We start from the raw sequence: 16736 nt of genomic DNA, 5'->3' as shown, positions 1-16736 counted from the left end.
TCCACCCCCTATGATTGCGTGTTAAAATGCATCCTATTTCTTATCAAATACCGCACTTGCTATTTCATTATTTCAGCTGTGCTACCACAACAGCAAGCATTGTGATGTATAACCAGTTTAAGAAATTACTAATTCTAGAGGGAAAGTACATTGGTTAGAGGTTAATTTGAACAACAGTATTTATGCTTGTTATGTACACCTACACTATTCCGAGTTTGGGCCAGAAAAACATAATTACTTTTTTCATATTCTGTCATCAAGACGCAATATTGACCTTTTCAGGTCCCTGTGGGGTGTTACTGCCACAGATAAAAGCACACATCATATTATTCTGACAGGCTATTTGCATGTTGAATATATTGAAAGTTTTTTTTCAATAGCAATGAAATATTGTGACTGTACTGGGTGAATTTATAACCATCTAAGAGATGTTGAAATTAGAGGCTGACCGATACTAAATTCTGTTGTTTTTTTTTTATTCGCTCATGGGATGTGGGCGTCGCTGGCAAGGCCAGCATTTATTGCCCATCCCTAATTGCCCTTGAGCAGGTGGTGGTGAGCCGCCTTCTTGAACTGCTGCAGTCCGTGTGGTGAAGGTTCTCCCACAGTGCTGTTAGGTCGGAAGTTCCAGGATTTTGACCCAGCGATGATGAAGGAATGGCGATGTGGTGTGTGACTTGGAGGGGAACATGCAGATGGTGTTGTTCCCATGTGCCTGCTGCCCTTGTCCTTCTAGGTGGTAGAGGTCGCGGGTTTGGGAAGTGCTGTCAAAGAAGCCTTGGTGAGTTGCTGCAGTGCATCTTGTAGATGGTACACACTGCAGCCACGGTGCGCCGGCAGTGGAGAGAGTGAATGTTAAGGTGGTGAATGGGGTCCCGATCAAGTTTACCAATCATACTACACTAAGCATTTTGTTTGGCCAATACTACAAGCACTATTATGTTATTGTCATTAACAGAAAGAGAAAACAATCAATTAGAGTGCGAATGTATGCTTGATAATTATAAGAAGTTACTATCAAACTGACTACAAAACTATGATTTAATCATATCAAGTAAGTGGAAATGTGTTAGTATCTGTGTTTGCTATTTATTTTGACTATAGAGTATACATAATACTATAAAAGCACTCAATAAGGACTACTTTGCAGGTAAAATTGTAAAATATTTACATTCCCATGAGTTATTTGATGAAGAATGATTCAATACGATGCAAATAAAAAAGTCACAAGTGGATTACAAGGTCTTTTGAAATGGGATATAATGAGTATTTCAATGATTCCATGGAAAAGGTGCTGTCCATTGTGGTATAATACTGGTATCAGTCTACCTCTAATTGCTTTTTTCTTCTTTTGCACTTGGGTGTAAATATTTGCTAGGGTGAGATGCATGGATTAAAATCAGGTGAGGAGGATTGCACACTCATAACAAAGCCTGTCCAATTTTCCATCCATTTAAGTCAATATATGGAAAATTGAGTTGCTGCATTATGAGTGTGTGATCCTCCCCATCGAAATGTCCTCTATGCACGCTGCTCAAGCAATTATTTAATGCTCAAGGCCAAAAGAGGGAAATCTGCCTCTTCGGTTCAATGCTGATTCCTCGGTTCTGTGAAATTACGTTTCTTTTTATCCATTATTTGGGGAAATAAGGATTTGCCAGTTTATTGTTCCTACAGTAAGATATCAATACCTTTATCCTATTATATTCTGATGTACTTTGCACCATGTTTTTTTTAAGAACAGAAACTATTTAAGAATTGTTAAAGTGACTGGAAAGATAAGCACCATAAAGATTCCGTTACAACTAGATACACATTTTGCCAGATTTCATGGCTGGTTAGCCCTCCAAAATTGTGATAACTTTGACAACATTCACACTTACATACAGAAATTCACTAGAATCTGAATATTGCTTTAAGAAACCAATGACATATAAAGTCAAACTTCAACATTGAAATAACATGAATGATGCATGATTTTTTTTGCTTACAAATTAACACTGGTCTGGGGCCTGCACTTATAAACTACATGATATGTTATTCAATCAACACATTTATCCAGTATCACTTTCAAAAAGTACATTTAAAGTATGAAAATATGCATGTTCACGTTATATTCTCTTCCATTGTGGCTGTTTAAACTGTAATAGATGTAATACAAAGTCTACAAAGTGTAATTTTGCAATCAATCAAATAAAAGAAAGGGGTCTGGCATAGTTAAATGCTATAATAATAAACATTTTTTAATACTTTATTCACACAATAATCTTTATTTTTTTGCAGGGGCTTCATTAGAAGGTAGATAACAGTGAGGCACACATTTATTTAACAAATATGAAAACTTTGGATTCTAAATAGGAGGAATGCAAAAGAGATTACAGAAAATAGTTCTTTAATGACTGAAATCAAATGAATTAACTTGCAGAGATTCACCATGAAAAACATTTATAAAGTGATCAATAATATTACATATATTTGCATTTAATAATATATTTATTTAAAATATTTATACATTGTATGTACAATCAAATGCCACAGTTACACAAGACATCAATCAATAGCACGGTGGTAGGAAAGATAATGGAATCTATACTCAAAGATATGATAGAGAAACATCTAGAAACCGAAAATATAATAAAGAATAGTCAGCACGGATTAATACTGAGGAAGACTGCGGCAAAATATAGGAAAACATTAAAAAACTTGCAGAATGGGCATGTAATTCGCAAATGACTTTCAATACAGATAAGTGTGAGGTGGTACATTTTGGTAGGAAAAATAAGGAGGCCACATACTCCTTGGAAAATAAGAGTCTAAACAGGATAGAGGAGCAGAGGGATTACGGGGTAAAGGTACACAAATCACTAAAAGTCGCCACGCAGGTTAATAAGACCATTAAAAAATGCAAACCAACCAACGGGCTCATTTCTAGAAGGATAGAATTGAAAAGCGGAGAAGTTATGCTAAACTTGTATAGAACCTTGGTCAGACCACTCTTGGAGTACTGCAAACAGTTCTGGTCTCTACACTATAAAAAGGTTATAGAGGCACGGGAGAAGGTGCAAAAAAGATTTACTAGGATGATACCAGAAATGAGAGGTTATACCCATAAGGAAAGATTGAATAGGCTAGAGCTCTTTTCTCTAGAAAAGAGAAGGCTGAGGGGTGACCTGATAAAGGTCATTAAGATTATGAAACAGTTTGATAGGGTAGACATAGAGAAGATGTTTCCACTTGCAGGGGAGACCAGAACCAGGGGCCATAAATATAAGATAGTCACTAATAAAACCAATAGGGAATTCAGGAGAAACCTCTTCACCCAGAGAGTGGTAAGAATGTGGAACTCGCTATCACAAGGAGTAGTTGAGGCGACTAGCATAGAGGCATTTAAGGGAAGCTAGATAAACACATGAGGGAGAAGGGAATAGAAGGATCTGTTGATAGCATTAGATGAAGAAGGGTGGGAGGAGGCTCATGTGGAGCATAAACACCGGCATGGACCTGTTGGGCTGAATGGCCAATTTCTGTGTTGTGCATTCTTTGTAATTCTTTGTGGCACAACCTAACTTAAGAATATAAGAAAGAGGAGCAGGTGTAGGCCATAAGGCCCCTCGAGCCTGCTTCAAATCCAATTTAAATCTAAATTCAATTAGATCATGGCTGATCTTCGACTTCAACTCCACTCTCCCGCCTGATCCTCATATCCCTTGATTCCCCTAGAGTCCAAAAGTCTATCTATCTTAGCCTTGAATATTCTCAATGACTCAGCATCCACAGCCCTTTGTGATAGAGAATTCCAAAGATTCACAACCCTCTGAGTGAAGAAATTTCTCCTCATCTCAATCTCAATGGCTGACCCCTTATCCTGAGACTATGCCCCCTAGTTCTAGACTCTCCAGCCAGGGGGAAACAACCTCTCAGCCTCTACCCTGCCAAGCCCCCTCAGAATCTTCTATGTTACAATGAGATCACCTCTCATTCTTCTAAACTCCAGAGAATATAGGCCCATTTTACTCAATCTCTCATCATAGGGCAACCATCTCATCCCAGGAATCAATCAATTTGTTGCAACACCTCTAAGGCAAGTATATCCTTCCTTATATAAGATCAAAACTGTGCACAGTACTCCAGGTGTGGCCTCACCAAAGCCCTATACAATTGTAGCAAGACTTCCTAAACTCTTGTACTCCAACCCCCTTGCAATAAAGGCCAATTTGCCTACCTAGTTGCTTGCTGTACCTGCATATTAACTTTCTGTGTTTCTTGTACTAGGACACCCAAATCTCTCTGAACACCAACATTTAATAGTTTCTCACCATTTAAAAAATATTCTGTTTTTCTATTCTTCCTACCAAAGTGAATAACCTCACATTTCCCCACATCATACTCATTCCCCATATTATAGCACAGAACTTTACTTTGCAGCAGAGCTATGCATTCATCAGGGGACATACAACACATAGTCAAGAGTTAGTTGTTCCAGGTAATTCCAAATATGGCTTTAGGCTTCTTTTTATCCCTCAGTCTATTCCCAGCTTTTGATATTAATGTTTAATATTTGTAATCCTGAATTTTGACAACTTTCTTCCAGCAACTTTCAAAGATTATTTCCTACTGTTCCTCCAGTTACTTTACTTTTTTTTGCAATGCTAACAGAAAACAAACCTGAACCAGTTATAAACTGGTATTAGTAGTGGCTTTTTGAACTGAAAATGTGTTTTGCCAGTCCTGGATATTCCTTTGTTCATATGGAATGTGAACTCTTAGTGCTTCTTAAAAACTGAAAACAATCCACAGTGGTTTAATATCATTAGCCTACTCAGCCACTTTTCTATCAGAAAGATATTTTACCCTTTAGTTCTAAAGTACCAACACTATTACTGTTTTTACCCATTTACATATAGACTGACCATAATGTATAAATATATTGGTAAATTTGAAATCAGAACATACTGCTATCTTTTGCCTGGGAGTTTAGAAATTATCTCAGTCGCTGTTCTCTTTGGTTTGGAATAGTGACTTTGTAGCATACATGACCATCATATTTATTGAAAACATACTCAAACATAAAAATTGTATGAGACATTTTGGTAAAATATCTAAAATCTGGAGATTTGCTGGGAGACCTTGATAAACAAATGATTATTGTTGACTAAGAAGTAGAAGTAAATAATGTTCAAGAAAGAGAGAAAAACACAAGTATAATAAAACATACAAATAAGGAGAGAAATAAACTGAAATTGTTTAAAGTAGTTCAAGGATTATTGGAATCAGCTGACAAAAACACTGCTATCACTACCAGGCTTCTAAGAGACAATTATCAAGAGATGAAGCTAAGAGGGCATGAAATGATTAGTAAAGATAGACTTTAGGTGGAGGGGTGGCATTACTGGTGAGACATAATATAACAGGTATCAAAAGGATAGACAATATAGCAGAACAGAAGATGGGGGGAGCAGTTTTGGTTGAAATGATTAGTCATAAGGGCATCAAAATAATAATAATTTGGTCTCTGCTAGCATCTGCCAGTTCAGGGTGAACAGCTAGATGTTTAGACAGAGTACGAGAGCCAAAGTCGTCACATCAAGGACAACCGAGACAGGAATAAAACACTGGCAACTCCATAAAGACAATAAGACATATATCTTACACTTGCAGTTTTGGGGCATATCTCTCATGTGGCAGGACCTTTGCATGCCACAAACATGCATCCCTCATTCTGGCCAATCTTCCGGCCTCATGTTGATGAACATATTATAGGCGGAATCCATATTCCATAGCATGGATCGGTGTCAAATAGCTAGTACGGAAGCAATGACCCAAAAGAGGGATTATATGTTAAATCAAACATCATGTTGATCAGCAAAGAGGGGGATCTAGACATATAGGCTCAAGGGGCATATGGTCTACTCCTGCTCCTATTTCTTATGTTCTTATATCTAGATGTTATAGTAGCTAAATCTTTGAAACAGTGCTAAGCTGCAGTAAAAATGGCAAACAAGGTAGTGAGGAATAAAGTACAAATCTAAAGAGGTTTATTTCTATTGTATAAAGCACTATTCAAACTCAATGTGCAGTTCTGGCCACCTAATCATTGGAAAGATATTATTGCCCTTGAGAGGGCACAAAGGAAAGTAAGAAGATGGCTATGGGTATCAGGATTTTAAGTAATGAGGGAAGGTTAAAGAAGTCAGGTTTGTTTTATTTAGAAAAGAGAAAACTTTGAGGTGATCTAATTGATCTTTCTAAAATTAGGAGGAGAATTGACAAAATTGATCCAACCTAACTGTTCACTATGGTGAAGGGTTCAAATACCAGGGACACAAATGAAAAAAAATTGGACCTATTCCTTTGATGGCTGAGCTTATTTGAGGAAGTAAGTAGCTAAGACACACAGACCATGAAGGTCCCAGGTTTCAACTCGATCTGTACTGAGTTAGCTTATCTCAGGCAGCGTAGGTATAGGGCATTACAATAGTGCTCAGCACCAGAGAATAGGAAGTGGAAACTTAAGAGTTTCCATTACTGATTGCTATTAAGCAACCCTTGCTGGAAGTGCGTATGTAAAGACATCGGGTGAGAACAGAAACGGCCTCGGTTGTGATATTCTCCCCTCTCCCTCTCCAAACTCAAATAGCCCACTGACATTCAGGGGGTGAATTTCCACAGGGGCTCGCCTCCTCCCCCGCCCCCCCCCCCGCCCCATCGTCTGCCATAACTTCAGCAAAAGAGCTGCAGAAACCCCGGGAAAACAGCGTAAAAGGTGTTCACATGTTTTTCTGGGGTTTTCACGTCTTTTCCATGAAGTTATGGCAGAGGAATAGGAGAACACCCATTGAAATTCACCTCCTCACTGTTTCAGTTTTCACTTGGGCAAAATATCAGATGGCATCTGATACCCGTACAACTGACCCAGCTAGGAGTCAATACTTTAAAGAGAGGAGGAAGGGAGGGGACAAATTGATGGAGAAAGAAGGGAAGGAAAACAAATTAGGAAGTTAATAAAAAGGGAGGTCAAGTGAACTTCTTGCACTCAAAGGATAATAGTGTTGCAGAAGTTGTTGCCTGGGAAGGTCATTAAAGCAAGCAGTATAAGTGGGTTTTAGACTGGATACATTTCTAGAGAGAAAAGAAATTGATGAATATGGTGAGAAAGCTGGTAGGTAGGATTGATTTAGGAAAACCATTCAGACTCAATGGTGTAGGAATTGGTCAGCGCCCGGTTTCAGGCGTAAAGGCGGCAATGTGGTCGCATTGCACATCTGAACCATTCGTTGATGACCACTGCTTAGGCCACGGCGGCCGCTGAAGAATCCTGAGGAGAGCAGGCCCAACCACTTGTCAGAGACCTATTTCATCATATGTAAGGGGCCTAATGCCTGTTTTAAGCACCTGCCAGAAACACCTAAAAAATGGTCCAACCTATTTTTGGGTGGGACATTTTCAGGAGTCCTTGGGAGGCAGGACATTGGCCCCCAAAATTGGGCCTTATTGGACCCGTTTTACGTCCGTAAAATGGGCGCAACGAGGTCCAATTTTAATGGGCTTTCCTTATTCCCAAAAATTCTTATGCACTTTAAGGGGCATGTAATAAAAGTATGGGAAAAATGACCTGCTGGGCAAACTTTTTATATGCGAGGAGCCCGTTCAAATTGGGGAGGTGGCTCTCTCATCAGAAAATTTAGCAGGGCCTGCCTTCCAAGCTGCAAGCCTGTGCCATGGGCCAACTCAAGCCCATTTTTGCCGTTATCAAAAAGATTGGCCTAATGCACATTACTAATGGAAATGTAATCATTGGGTGTGATTATCAATCAAAAATATCTAGTCAACATGAAGATCAACAAAGTTAATCTAGTACTAGGATGCATGTCACAGCATTAATCCCGGGGATGAGGGGGCGGACATATGAGGAGAGGTTGAGTAGATTGGGACTCTACTCATTGGAGTTCAGAAGAATGAGAGGCGATCTTATTGAAACATATAAGATTGTGAAGGGTCTTGATCGGGTGGATGCAGTAAGGATGTTCCCAAAGATGGGTGAAACTAGAACTAGGGGGCATAATCTTAGAATAAGGGGCTGCTCTTTCAAAACTGAGATGAGGAGAAACTTCTTCACTCAGAGGGTGGTAGGTCTGTGGAATTTGCTGCCCCAGGAAGCTGTGGAAGCTACATCATTAGATAAATTTAAAACAGAAATAGACAGTTTCCTAGAAGTAAAGGGAATTAGAGGTTATGGGGAGCGGGCAGGAAATTGGACATGAAGCTGAGTTCGGATCGGTCAATGCCCTGTGGGTGGCGGAGAGGGCCCAGGGGCTATGTGGCCGGGTCCTGCTCCGACTTCTTGTGTTCTTTAGATTTGTGGTTGGGATCAGATCAGCCATGATCTTATTGAATGGCGGAGCAGGCTCGAGGGGCCGATTGGCCTACTCCTGCTCCAATTTCTTATGTTCTTATGTTCTTATTATAAGGGACTATAAGTAGAAACAAGTTATTTAACCCTGTATGCCTCTTTGGTAACACCATGTTTGTAATTGGATGCAGTTTTGGCATCCTATATTCGGAAAGGCATTAATAGATCGGATAGAAGGGAAACAAGTATGATTCTGGGACTTAAGAAGTTATGAAGAGAAGAGTACAAAATTGAACCTGTTTTCATTGGAGAGAACCATCTTGAGAGGGGACATGACCAAGGTCCTTAATATACTGAAAGGCACAGATAACATTGCTGAACAGAGCAATGTTTTTCTGATTTTGCTAACTTCAATGGAAAAGTTGACATGAATATAAAGCACAAATACTGTTTTATACACATCCCTACATTTTTCTAAATTTAATGAACACAGGAAAAATATATCCCCAGGTAACTTAATCACAGAACCAGAGGACACAAACAAAATGAACAAACATCTAGCAGAACTAGAAATTTTAGCTGCTCCTCCTGGCCCATCAAAAATAGTTTTAGACTTTTTTTTTGAGGCCTCTTCCTCTTCACCACAAGCGTTTCGTGAGTGGAATATCTGTGGCACACACTCCACTAACTAGGCCCTCAAAATTGCATCATATGTCATAGGAACCTGATTTGCATAGACTAATGAGGCTCTTGCCTGACTCAGGTGGAGCCCTCAGCTATCTAGTGGAAGGCCCGAGTTATAATGGTGGCGTAGCGGGAACGGGGTGGTAAGTCGACTACCTCAATTTTAACTCAGCTACCACCCCATTTCTGCTGGAGGGAGTAAAAATCTCCCCTTATTTCTCCCTGTCCCAGGCTCGGTCTCTCCCCGCTCTAGGCTTTCCCTGTACCATCCTCCTCTATCCATTTTCAGGTCATTGACATTCCCATTCCAAAAAGCGAAGCAGATTCAGCTGTGCAGAAATATATCATCAAGGAAACAAGCCATTGAACATATGAGCTTCACATGATCAAGTTCTAGTGCAGCCTGACATCACGGCATGGAAGCATCGTGGGTTTAAGTTGAATGTGAATGCAATTAACATTTTGACTTGCCCTTGTAGTTTAACTGTTCTGTTTTTTGTCAGTTTTTATTTACTTGAAGGTTGTGTCTCTTACCTGCCACTAGAAGTGAACATGCTTGCCATACGTTTGCCATCACTGTTTTGGCCTAACCTTATTCTAACTCTATTATATTTCAATTTAGACTTTATAGGCACTTTTCCAACCATTAGAAACATACCCACTTTTAAAATTTTGTTAGTGTTTCCAAATATATCTTAAAACAAAATATAATTTTGAAAATAATGGTTGCTATAAAAATACTAAAATCTAACTCATTTTAAGGTAGATTATTTCTCTTTTTTATTTTGTGGGTAACCTGGAAAAGAGGCCATCGCACATTAAAAGTGTGTTGAACAGCCACGGAAAATGTAATCTTTTGTTAAGTGGATTTTCAATTGAATTGAATTGATTTGAGCAAAATTGAAAACTTACTTTAACTGATCACTTGAGTGCAGACATAAAAACAGATATCAGAATCTCAGTTCTGATGAAAGAGTCCGGTCTCCACCGGTAACATTAACTTGTCATTTCTCCTTCAAATGCTGGGGGACCTGCTGTGTATGTCCAGCATTTCTGAGTTTTTTTCTTGAATACAGATGTTTGTCTGTTTTTATTCTTTGTTTTCATTGCTGATCATCTTCATATATCGTGCTTTCTATTTCTTATTAAAACCTTAGACAAATCATTATGCTATGTAGGAGGATAATTACAGCAGTGAAAATTTGTCCTCAGCAGTAAGCAAATTATGGTAGTTTTGTGTGTGTGATCACTATTCAGTTGAAATCAGCCATTACTGAGAACTCTGCTGTCTGTACACGTCAGATTTAATAAACCTTTAATGAAACCCCTGCATTATTTCATGGATTATGAATTGTTCTAATAGATAATAAGATTTTTCAGTAGCAGCAAAATTACAAATCACCTTCTGTTTTCTCCATGGTGTCTTTTGAGAGGTAGACCACCCAGTAGACCATGTTAAATGCACCAAATGTTACCGGAAAAAGTATGCGAGCATATTTGTCAATTTTGCTGGTTCCACAACCTGGAGGTGAAGCTGCAGATGGGGCTGAGGCAGACACAACAGTGGTGGGTGAAGAATGCTTCGGAGTTGATCCAAATAGTTTGGATGGCAGTGGGTTCTGGTCAAGTGTTGCTCCACATTGATGGTGAACCGGTGTGGGTCTCATTGAGGCTATTGTGGGAGTGCAAGGAGGGGGCGGTGGTGTGCTTCTCATCAAAGGTACTGTGGGGGATGCATGGGTGTGACCAAATGTACTAGGACTTGGCACAGAAGAAGGAGGTGCGATAATTGAGGGAGGTACCTGGCCGATTATAGATGGTCTCGGTACCACATTCTTGCTATCATTCCCCAAGTAATCTCTTTGACTGCCAAGAGTATCTGATTGAGCCAGGAAGTTCATTCTCTTCCTTAAATTGCCATTTGAATCAGGGTGCTTTAGGAGAAGAGAAAAAGAACATTATCATTTAACCTGCTTCAATAGCAGAAAGTAAGAATTCACATTGCATTTAATAGCTAAAAATAATTACTTGCAATTGATTTTGTGAATCAACCAGCAATAATGTCTATCAGCTTAATTTTTTTCATTGCTGGCTGTTCATCAGGGAAAGCTGAACTATTTAATCACAGAATACTTTCAAACCTGGATTTTCAGCTACCATATCTGGTGAACCAACTGCTCCAATATCTAGTGATTCCATTGGATGTGAGAAAACTGAATTTGGTGACATTGTGCCCTGAAGTAAATCTGATTATCCGCACCAATGCATTTTACCCTGCAATCATTGGTTCACATCAGTGATACTTCACAAAGTAGAATCCAACCCACAGGTGGCTGTAGCATCGAGGGACTGAGCACAACAGAATTGCTTATCCACAGAAAAGGAAAGTTTGAGAGCAACTCACCCCACATTGCTTTTGCATACTCAGCATCCAAATCCAGATCAACAAAGTATATGCCGCGTATATGCTAGACTGGAAATGTGGTAGGATTGATGGCATTTAGAACAAGGGAATGATTTAAATGGTAAATATATATGCAAACTATTTGCAAATTTGTTCAGTGAGTGCCTGAAGGTTACAGACCAGGACTTTCTCAGATTCAATCCTCAGTCTGTGCTGAGTTAGCTAATCTCAGTCAGTTGGAGGGGTGGAAATTGGCCAAAGTTTCCACTCCTGATTTCTATCATAAAATCATAGAAATGTTCAATGCTGGAAAAGAACATGGGTCCATCAAATCCATCTTCATACTATCACAGCAATTGTATTCAATAATGTGTTTTTCTTTAAGATACCACTGAGGAGGCAGAAGTCGGAGCATCATTATGCCACTCTGAAAGGGGGCACCTGAGGCCCAGAGATGCCAGAACAAAAAGAGATTTTTTTAAAAATATGCCCTCAAGGAACAGAGGGCCAGCCTAGTAAAGATAATTGATCCCTATGAGGTTGATTATCATAGTTGTCTTCATTTTTTCCAGGATGCATAAGTACTAATCGGTCAGCTGCACTGTTAGAATTTTTTTCTTTCACTTCTAGCAGTTTCTGCTCAATTGTTTTTCAAAATTATTTGAAGAAAATCTAGAAGGTAAATTTCAAAAGCTTTATTCAAGTATGGTTGATATTGTTTTTTTTTAACCAGATGAGTTATGTGAGCGTGGGGATAATTTTTTACTTTGTCAATCGTAACCTGGCGAAACGGGTCATCCTCCCCGCCATTGTAGAACCCGTCCAATTTTCATTCTATTGAAATCAATGGTGCAAAAATGTTGTGGATTCTACAATAGGCAGTTGAATAAACTCTTCCAGGTTACCATCCAGGCAACGAAGGTAGCAATTACTCCCATGTGTGTGTGAATGAGTGTGTGTGGTTGATTGTAACTTGCCTAAATCGGTGCTAAAGGGGCGGTAATGGTCTCAAAATAGATTTACCGCCACATTGGGGTCAATTTTAGGATGGCCGAGTGGGTGCGTTCGTGGCGGGGGGTTTCTAAAATTGTGGAATCCCGGAGCGGGTCCGGAGCCCGGCTCCAACCCGCCCACTTCCGGGTTCCCCAGTGACGCGAATTGGTGCGCGCACAGCCCCCACATGCGGGACTCCCACCGGCAATTAAAGTTTAGCTAGTTAGGGAGGTACTTGAGGTCGTTGACAGACCTCATTGGGAAGAGATTTTAGCAGGGATGTGATTTTGGACCCTCCTCAGCGTGTTTCCCTGTGCTGTGGGAAACACTCCCTGTTGTTGCAGACATGTTTCAGTCAGTAGCCACTGGGAGATGCAGAGGATTCCTTGACAGTTGGGGGGAATACCTCATTCATTGCAGCATGGCACTCTGTCACCTCAGACAAAGTTTTGCCTGCCACACCATTTTCTCCGCACTCAAAATTATTACATCATACCCTAAACTCTGCTGTTCAAACACATTTACCTACTTTGCGGACACCCTCACACTCACACCGTCAGGATGGGGTGGGGGGGGGGGTTCCATAGCTGCATTCATCACTCCATTAGAGGACGAGCAACATCATCAGCCTCGCCAGCCATGCCGTCCACCTCCGCCACATGGAGCTACACAACACAGTGCTGCGCAACAGGCACCTGCACAAAGTAGTCATGCAACTACACATACACCCACTGTAGGGTGACCCAATGGGAGGATCAAAGGTGTTCATGGAGAACCTCATGAAAGGGCCTTATTGCACAAGCCAGTCAAGAATGGCCAAGACATGGCAGTAGTGGTGACAATATAATATGTAATGTGAGTTGATCGAAATCAAATATAAGTAAAAACCATGACAAACCCTCAAACACCCTTGTGCATCCCCTTCATGCTCACGACACATTTGCCTTACACTTCCTGCTACCCATACGTAATGCGTACCCTGTGGCTGCAGCACAGGTAGTGGCAGGTTGGGTGAGGCTGACCGTGAAAGAGATGCATGAGAGGGTGAGTATGCGACAGAGCCATGAGATTGTATGAGGATTGGGTTGAGTGGTAGTGGCGGGATGAGTACTGGCGAGGTGAGGAAGTGCAGGTAAGATGAGGATGAGGGTTCAGTGGGTGTGAGGAGTGATGTGATAGAGTAGTGTTGGCAGAAGGAGATGTGGGGTGGGGGCGGTGATGTGGCAGATGCAGTGTAGGGGAATGAGTAAGAGTACTCACTTCGGCTGACCTGGTTAGGTCATTGAAGTGCCTCCTGCACTGTATGCAGGTGCGTGATATGTTGGTAGTGCTGGTGACCTCCTCTGCCACCTCGAGCCAGGCCTTCATGGTGGCAGAGGCAGGCCACTTCCTCCTGTCCGCCGGGTGGAAGATCTCCCTCCTCCTCCTCCTCACCCCATCCAGTAGGACCTGGAGTGAGGCATCATTAAACCTGGGAGCAGCCTTCCCCCCTGGTCTGCTCCATGCTGTCATTTTGCCTATTCTCTGCAGCATCAGTCAGTGGAGGACTGCCCCTTTAAATAGACAAACATGCATACATACACATGCACAGACAGACACACAACAGACTCACACACACACACAGGGGTCGATTTTAATTTTTGAAAGGCTGACCGATGGAGCGTGCCAGCAGTTGGTCATTCTGGCAGCGATGAGGCCAAAGCCATTTTGAGGCCCAGGCTTCATTTAAATATAACCAAATGAGCAGCCCCATGCATTTTGCCAAATTCAGGCGAATATCGGGCAGCCCAGAGGCTACCTAGCTGGCAGTAAGGTAAGTCTGGCAGAGGGTGGTGATCACGGAGGGAGGAGAGCCCAGGGTTGCAGCAGCCCAGATTATTTTTTTGACGGCCTGGTGGAGTACCTCCAACCGGTTCTATCCTAAAATGGCAATGGGAGTCCTATGTATGTCATAGGACCCCGATTTACATGTTAAAAGGGGCCTGAAACTGGCAGGCACTTCAGTCGCCCAGCGGTAGGTTATGTGAAAGTGGCAGCAGGCTGATTGTTGGAGATAATGGGCCCGATATTAGGAGGGGATTGGCAGCGGGGGGGGTCGACTGGGCGCGTGGGTAACACGCCCAATAAAATCGGTGGGTAAGTAAATTGAAGCCATTTACCTTGGTTTCCAGGTTTCACGCTGGAAAGCTGCGCAGCAGGCGGACTGCGCACCCACATCTTAGGCTGTCAGCTGGAGGACCCCCCCGCTGCCAATCCCCTCCTAATATCGGGCCCATTATCTCCAACAATCAGCCTGCTGCCACTTTCACATAACCTACCGCTGGGCGACTGAAGTGCCTGCCAGTTTCAGGCCCCTTTTAACATGTAAATCGGGGTCCTATGACATACATAGGACTCCCATTGCCATTTTAGGATAGAACCGGTTGGAGGTACTCCACCAGGCCGTCAAAAAAATAATCTGGGCTGCTGCAACCCTGGGCTCTCCTCCCTCCGTGATCACCACCCTCTGCCAGACTTACCTTACTGCCAGCTAGGTAGCCTCTGGGCTGCCCGATATTCGCCTGAATTTGGCAAAATGCATGGGGCTGCTCATTTGGTTATATTTAAATGAAGCCTGGGCCTCAAAATGGCTTTGGCCTCATCGCTGCCAGAATGACCAACTGCTGGCACGCTCCATCGGTCAGCCTTTCAAAAATTAAAATCGACCCCTGTGTGTGTGTGTGTGTGTGTGTGTGTGAGTCTGTTGTGTGTCTGTCTGTGTATGTGTATGTATGCATGTTTGTCTGTGTGTCTGTGTGTGTGTGTGTAGCTGTGTATCTGTGTATGTGTGTCTGTGTGTGTGTGTCTGTCTCTGTGTGTGTGAGAGAGGAAAAATGATTACGTGCTTGTTGTAGCTTTTGTTTTGTGTTCAATAAACTTCAAAAAGTGTATTAAGTTGAGAAAGTCTCTTCTTTCAGTAATTTAATTCATTTTACAAAAAATACAAATTGAACTTTGAAGCCTATATATAGAAAACCTCTAATTATCTCACCTGTGTTTTGTTGACTGAAAATGTAAATGTTAGAGACTGATATTAGCTCTGCTACTGCTGCCCAGCTGAGCTCACAAGATAGATAAAGATGAGGGTGGCTAGTCAGTCAATTTTAGCTCATCCATCCAGAATACAAAATAGCTTACATATCATCTAACTGCATCTTGAATTAATCTAAGGTTTGCAACTTCATTACACCACTTGGGAGGCCATTTTATATTCTTGGGATGAAATGTTATTTTGGCAGGGGCGCAAAACGGGCGGTAGCAGATCAGCTGCCTGTCAATGGGAAGGAAAATTGAGTGGGGTGTATAAGTTAGTGGGTCAATATAAATTGATGGAGCGGCAAGCACTGTTGGTTCACCGCTTCAAGCAATTTCTGTCCCGTTAACTCTATCTCTCCACAGGTGCTGCCTGACCTGCTGAGTGGTTCCAGCATTTTCTGTTTTTATTTCAGATTTCCAGCATCTGCAGTAATTTGCTTTTGTCTTAAATTGTCCTTTCACCAGCTTTAACCTATGCTCCTTGTTTTAGTAATCAGAAGTACCTCCAAGTAGTGTTCCAGATCTACATCATCTATGTTTACATTATTTATCTTGTATACAGCTATGACCCCCTCTCAAGCACCTTGTTTCAAGGATAAACGGCTCTAATTTCTCCAGTCTTGCCTTATAACTCAACCTTTGACACTTGGGTTCAGTTAACTCAACATCAAGCAAAGATCAAATTAAATATTAGCCCTTCCCAGTCTGTCTCAGTTGTTCACTGGATAAACTCAGTGGTGGTAGGATTTTAAGTAAGATTTAACAGCAACAACATTTCACGTAAAGGTTTGAAAGAGCTACATTGCTTTAAAAATGATTATTTTTACATATTAAAACTGACTTCACCATTCTGCAACATTATAATAACTATTGATCAAAGTATTACCTGAAGTAGATCCTCTGAGACAGACACTGTCTTTATTGGAGTCGGTAGAGATGTAGCAGGAGGCTTGGTTGCCCTTTTTTTGGCTTTTTCAGCTTGTACATTCGTGAAGTAGTTAACAGCAGCAAATTCAATCAGAGCAGAGAACACAAATGCAAAGCAGACTGCAATGAACCAGTCCATGGCTGTGGCATAGGAAACCTTTGGCAGAGAGTGTCGGGCACTAATGCTCAGTGTTGTCATAGTTAGAACCGTTGTAATACCTTTAATTGAGAAAATACATTTTTTCATTGGAAGCGGAATATAAACAGGCACCATAAGCACAAATATAGTAAAATTATGCAAGT

At 41.3% G+C, this 16736-nt stretch overlaps 1 protein-coding gene across 1 annotated transcript in view; it reads right to left on the bottom strand.

The window, feature by feature from the left end:
- Positions 1 to 10425: 10425 nt before the first annotated feature.
- The window catches only part of LOC137333612 (gamma-aminobutyric acid receptor subunit alpha-4-like), a 54924-nt gene continuing 48613 nt past the window's right edge, over positions 10426 to 16736 (bottom strand). The window contains exons 8-10 of the mRNA XM_067997880.1: positions 16414 to 16652; positions 10908 to 10968; positions 10426 to 10640 (exon numbers count right to left, since the gene is read on the bottom strand). Of these exons, the coding sequence (XP_067853981.1) occupies positions 10426 to 10640; positions 10908 to 10968; positions 16414 to 16652 (515 nt within the window). The remainder of the gene's footprint in view (positions 10641 to 10907; positions 10969 to 16413; positions 16653 to 16736) is intronic.

This window comes from Heptranchias perlo, chromosome 1 (assembly GCF_035084215.1).
Source record: "Heptranchias perlo isolate sHepPer1 chromosome 1, sHepPer1.hap1, whole genome shotgun sequence".
In the NCBI taxonomy this organism is placed as follows: domain Eukaryota; kingdom Metazoa; phylum Chordata; class Chondrichthyes; order Hexanchiformes; family Hexanchidae; genus Heptranchias; species Heptranchias perlo.
The sequence above is the reverse complement of the archived record's forward strand: the minus strand, read 5'-3'. Positions and strand labels throughout refer to the sequence as shown.